The sequence below is a fragment of the Alligator sinensis genome, unplaced genomic scaffold (assembly GCF_000455745.1).
Source record: "Alligator sinensis unplaced genomic scaffold, ASM45574v1 scaffold886_1, whole genome shotgun sequence".
Classification (NCBI taxonomy): Eukaryota; Metazoa; Chordata; order Crocodylia; family Alligatoridae; genus Alligator; species Alligator sinensis.
In genome coordinates this window covers 1,835,065-1,837,402 of record NW_005842040.1, presented here as the reverse complement: position 1 = coordinate 1,837,402, position 2,338 = coordinate 1,835,065, and the positions used below count along the sequence as shown (strand labels likewise).

The window sequence follows — 2,338 nt, the reverse complement described above, 5'->3', positions numbered from 1 at the left end:
GAAGAGCGTGCTGTTGGAATTGCTTTGGAGAGTAAATCAGGACCTATCACTGATCATTTGCTGAAGTTCTTGGCTGTCTTAAGGTAGCCCTTATGGCTAGGTTGCCCACTGAACAAAATAAAAAAGCTGGTCCCTGTCTCACTCTGCTGTCAGACCCCTCCCATGGGAAAGAACTAGCTTGAGTATCTTTGCTGTGGAAGCCTTGTGAGCTGCTGCTGCTGCTTTTGACTGTAGTGCTCTCAGATCAGTTGGACAGGCCTGTCTCCACCACTGCTCTTCCCACACAAATGCAGTTGCTTCAAAACAGCTGCCTCTGAGACACATTGGTGTAATTCACAGGGACATCTGTCTTGAAGCCATCTGTGACCAAAAGGTGAACAGACTCGTGCTAGAAACCAGAGGGCAAGGTCAAGTGCAGTTTGAAATGGGTGGGTGGCTCTTTGTCATGAAGTTTTTTGTGTAGCTGATTCCTAGTGAAACTGGCTCTACAGGAACCATATGTCTGAACCCAGAGTGTTACAAACTACATGAATCATAATCTGTTTGTTTGGGGTTTCTTGTAGGGTCGACTTCCTCGCTACCTTATTCATCAAAGCCTGGCAGCCACCATGTTTGAATTTGTGTTCCACCTCCGGCAGCACGTCGGCGAGCTTTCAGCCAAGCCTTGAGCAGCAGCTCCTGACACTTCGCCCGATATTCCTTTACCTTCTCTCTCCTTAACATGTCCTTGGCAACAACGTCCAGAACCTGGGGCAAAACCTGCCTGTGAGCTGCAGAGAGCTTGTCACATAGCTGGAAACCACAGCATCTCCTGGCAGCCTCCTCAGGGAAGAGCTGAGACAGAACAGGGGAGGGAGGTGGCTATGACTGCAAAAAACCCCAACAACACCCCAGCACTAACATGTGAATGCACAAACTGCAGAACAGAAAGGGGTGGGAGATGCGTTGGGGTGTCTGACTGGTTCTTTCAGTCCCTGCATGCTCCAGAGAATGTCTTCCTCTTCGCCTCCAATCAATGATCAAAGTAACAGCTGGCATCAGGAGAAGCGTTTTATAATTTAAACTCTTGTAACATGTGCCAAATACTTTGCTGATCGCTTCTGCTCCTCCTTGTTCTACCAGAAGTTACCATCACTACTGTATGACCCTTCCCATTTGTTTTAGCATTTTTTAAAATTTTTTTTTGTGATAACCATGTGAAGACTTTCATCTGGAACTACTGCATTTACCCAAATGCCTTTAGCAGGAGAAGGAAAAAGAGCAGCCCTGTGCATTTAGCTGCCAGAGTGTGACACTGGATGCCATGATTCTGAGTGGGAGCTGCAGATCCTAGTGTGTTACTGACTGTGGGACCCTCTTGCTTCTGATCATCTAGAGGATAGCTTGGGCCAAGGAGCGGTTGGTGGGCATGTCTCGTATGCTGCTGGCTATCCTGCATCATTACTGAGTTTCCAGTGACTGGCAGAGTAAGCCCACTGGTAACAGTATCAAGCTAGGTTGTGGGGGGGCCAAAGAGCTCCCTGCCCACTCTCCTGAGCCAATCATGGAAACTTCTGACGGTTTAAAAGTGCCTGGGCGAGGACCCTATAACTGGTACCTAGCCTCTGCCCCACTATTACTACTGTCCTGTTCCAGATGCCCATTCCCCTTCATCTAAAGGCTGTGAAAACAAGGGGTGAACATCTCTGCTCATCCACAATATCTATGCACCCCTGGCTACAGACACAGTGGGGTCTCCTTTGTGATTGGACACAGAGCAGGGACACCTACAAAGTACCTCCCCGCACCCTAAGCCCTTATTTAAATAGCTTTCCTGTACCTTAGGCTCAGCCTCTCAAATTATGTTCCTGACCACCTCCGCACCACATCCAGTGAATGATGGAGCAGTGGAGTCTACCTAAACCTATACTTGCTACATCTCACTACCATTACCACCTAATGGGTACATGGGTGGGGGGCCAGGGAGGGGAATGATTTTTAAATATTAAAAAAGGGAACAAATTTGCCTTAATTAGAGATGTTTGGATTAATAAGTGACTGGGTTGGGCTATGTCCAACTGGGAAGGTCTACTGCAGTGAGGGCTGTCAGACCCAGGCAGTTGTGAACCTGTTTTCATCAAGGAGTGCAATATGCCTGTGTTCTGTGCAAATAATGAAGCCCTTTAGATGAGGGGTAGGTTGTTGAGGGTAGGATTAAGAAGAAATATTAACATCAGCTTTTTGACAGGCTTGGCTATGGCTTTTCCCTCTGAATAAGTCTGTTTTGTGTAGCCGTGACCAATTTCCTAATGGTTGAAAACACATCAGCTTGCTCAGTCCCTCTTGCCCAGAGTCCCTT

The 2,338-nt window shown here is 47.6% G+C and overlaps 1 protein-coding gene across 1 annotated transcript in view; it reads left to right on the top strand.

Moving 5' to 3' along the window:
- STARD3 (StAR related lipid transfer domain containing 3) overlaps positions 1-2,332 on the top strand; it is a 33,582-nt gene extending 31,250 nt beyond the window's left edge. Inside the window, exon 15 of the mRNA XM_025202916.1 lies at positions 564-2,332. Coding sequence (XP_025058701.1) covers positions 564-668 — 105 coding nt within the window. The 3' untranslated portion in view covers positions 669-2,332. The remainder of the gene's footprint in view (positions 1-563) is intronic.
- Positions 2,333-2,338: the final 6 nt, after the last annotated feature.